General features: G+C 50.3%; 1 protein-coding gene across 1 annotated transcript; it reads left to right on the plus strand.

Moving 5' to 3' along the window:
- Positions 1 to 255: 255 nt before the first annotated feature.
- Positions 256 to 642, plus strand: LOC147981111 (uncharacterized). Its single transcript, XM_087515870.1, has one exon. It carries the CDS (start codon positions 256 to 258, stop codon positions 640 to 642), a length of 387 nt encoding a protein of 128 aa, XP_087371996.1.
- The last annotated feature ends 2,139 nt before the right edge of the window (positions 643 to 2,781 follow it).

A 2,781-nucleotide genomic window follows, 5' to 3' on the forward strand; every position in this document is an offset into this window, starting at 1 on the left:
CTATGCCGATTACTTTGCCAACATCCTGCTCTTCAAACCGGATAAATTCCGTCGCCATTTTCGAATGGCAAGGCATGTGTTCAATCATATCCGAGAGGGAGTGGTTGCTCATGACCCATACTTCGAGTGCAAGACGGATGCCCTTGGCAAGCTTGGATTCTCCTCTTACCAGAAATGCACCGCGGCCATCCGCATGCTTGCATATGGAATTCCAGGCGATCTGGTGGATGAGTATGTGTGTATGAGTGAGACAACATGTCTGATGTCAATGTACAAGTTTTCCAGGCTGTGATCGAGGTGTTTGGCCCAGAGTACTTGAGGCAGCCAACTGCCACTGATACAAAGAGATTGTTGGCGACCAATGCAGCTAGAGGCTTTCCAGGCATGCTTGGCGGCATAGATTGTATGCACTGTGAGTGGAAGAACTGTCCATTTACTTGGCAGGGCCAGTACAAGGGGCATGTCAACGGGTGCACTGTCATATTAGAAGCGGTGGCATCGCAGTATCTTTGGATATGGCATTCTTTCTTTGGCATGGCAGGTTCTCACAATGATATCAACATGCTGCAGCGTTCTCCAGTCTTCACGAGGCTTGCAGAAGGCCACTCCCCACCTGTCAACTTTGAGATCAACGGCCACTAGTACAACAAGGGATACTATCTAGCAGATGGTATATATCCTCAGTGGTCAACTTTTGTGAAAACAATCTCGAAACCCCAAGGTGAGAAGAGAAAGAGATTTGCCCAAATGCAAGATAGTGTTAGAAAGGATGTGGAACGTGCTTTTGGTGTGCTTCAATCCCGGTGGGGTATCGTTCGAAACCCTGCACTGTCATGGGATGAAAGGAAGATTTGGGAGGTGATGACTGCTTGTGTGATCATGCACAACATGATCATCGACGACGAGCGTGATGAGAGTATCTTCGACCAAGGATTTGATTATCAAGGTGAAAATATTGAGCCCCTGCACCAAGACCCGACCACATTTGAACAGTTTGTCCAATTCCACCGTGAGATGCGTGATTGGCACACTCATTTGAATCTTCAAAATGACTTGGTTGAGCACGTATGGGATCACATTGGCAACCAATAGATGTATTGGTCCATTTTATGTTCAGTCAAAACAATTTCGATTTGGTTGTAAAACTATTATAATTTTCAGACAAATATTTGGGTTGTAAAACTAGTTTTGATGAAAATATGGGAATTTTTTGCCCTGACGGACAGGATGGGGTAAAGGGATGGGGCCGCGCGCTGGGCGCACGGCCACCGCATCCCAGGATACGCCCGGACACGACCCCATCGCCCTACCTAAACGGACAGAATCCGGACAAAACGGACGTCGTTTGGGGTCGCACGGTGAAGTTGGCCTTACATCACATGATCATAGAGAGAGTCATTGGCACTGGCACCGACGTACATTTTGCCTTATCCTACGCTGTTTAATACGACCAGCGCGTGCACATCGCTGATTACCAACGATGCAGTCCCTGATATACGTACATATTTACCGAAAACAAATTTGGAAGATAATAACAACTTAAGGGCATCTTCAATGATGACCCATAAACCGGACACCGCACCAGTCCACGGACAAAGGGGGTCGGGGTGCCAGTCCGTGGACACCGATGTGGCAGCCGGCCATACAATATTATCTGCATACATTTCAGACGGCATTTCAACTACCCGGGCGAAATTCATGCACCCCGAATGATATTTATACAAACCAGAGCATATTCACTACATTTCGGTCAGTTTTCATAAAAAAAGTGAGGATTGGACCTAAACCTAGACTACGGCGGCGGCCGTCCTTCAAGTCCTTGTTGGCCCCTTCCGCCGGTGGACGTGATGTTCACGAAGGAAATGGCGGGGGGGGGCACTCACGTCGTCCCATCGGCATGGCCAAACAGTGTTGGCAGACGAAGAGACGGGGATTGAACGAACTGTTGGAAAACGTTGCATGGAAAACAAAAAATTCTACGCACACGCAAGATCTATTCTTGAAGATGCATAGCAACGAGAGGAGAGAGTGTGTCTACGTACCCTCATAGACCGTAAGCGGAAGCGTTTATTAACGCGGTAATTGTAGTCGAACTTCTTCGCGATCCAACCAATCGAGTACCGAACGTACGACACCTCCTCGTTTAGCACACGTTCAGTTCGGTGACGTCCACGCCTTCTTGATCCAGCAAGACGGTGAGGTAGTGGATGAGTTCCGGCAGCACGACAGCGTGGTGACGGTGATGGTGATGCTATCTCCGCAGGGCTTCGCCTAAGCACTATGAAAATATGACCGAGGGTGTAAACGGTAGAGGGGGACGCCGCAGACGACTAAGCAATTGTCGTGGCTATGTGTGGTGCCCCTCCCACATATATATAGGTGGAGGTGGGGGAGGAGCAGCCAAGGAGGTGCCCCAAGTAGGCCGAATCCTACTTGGGTTCCTCCCCTAGCCGTGCCCCCCCCCCTTTTCTTTTTAGGTGAGCGAGGAAAGGCGGGGGAGGGAGCCCCCCCCTTTCCTTTCTCCCATGAGTAGGGGAAGGCAAGAGGGGCTAGCCCTTCCCCCTTTCATTCCCTAGGGCCGGCTGGCCAGGGAGAGGGGCGCACGAGCCCACTGTGGTTGGTCTGTCCCCCACTTGGCCCATTAGGCCCATACACCTACCGGGGGTGTCCGAAACCCTTTCCGGTGACCGATGACCCGATGACTACCCGGTGCATCCCGAAACTCTTTTGGTGTCCGAATATCATCGTCCTATATATCAATCTTTACCTCCGAACCATTCC

This window comes from Triticum urartu, chromosome 3A (genome assembly GCF_056163025.1).
Source record: "Triticum urartu cultivar PI428250 chromosome 3A, HENAU_Tu73, whole genome shotgun sequence".
Taxonomy (NCBI): Eukaryota; Viridiplantae; Streptophyta; class Magnoliopsida; order Poales; family Poaceae; genus Triticum; species Triticum urartu.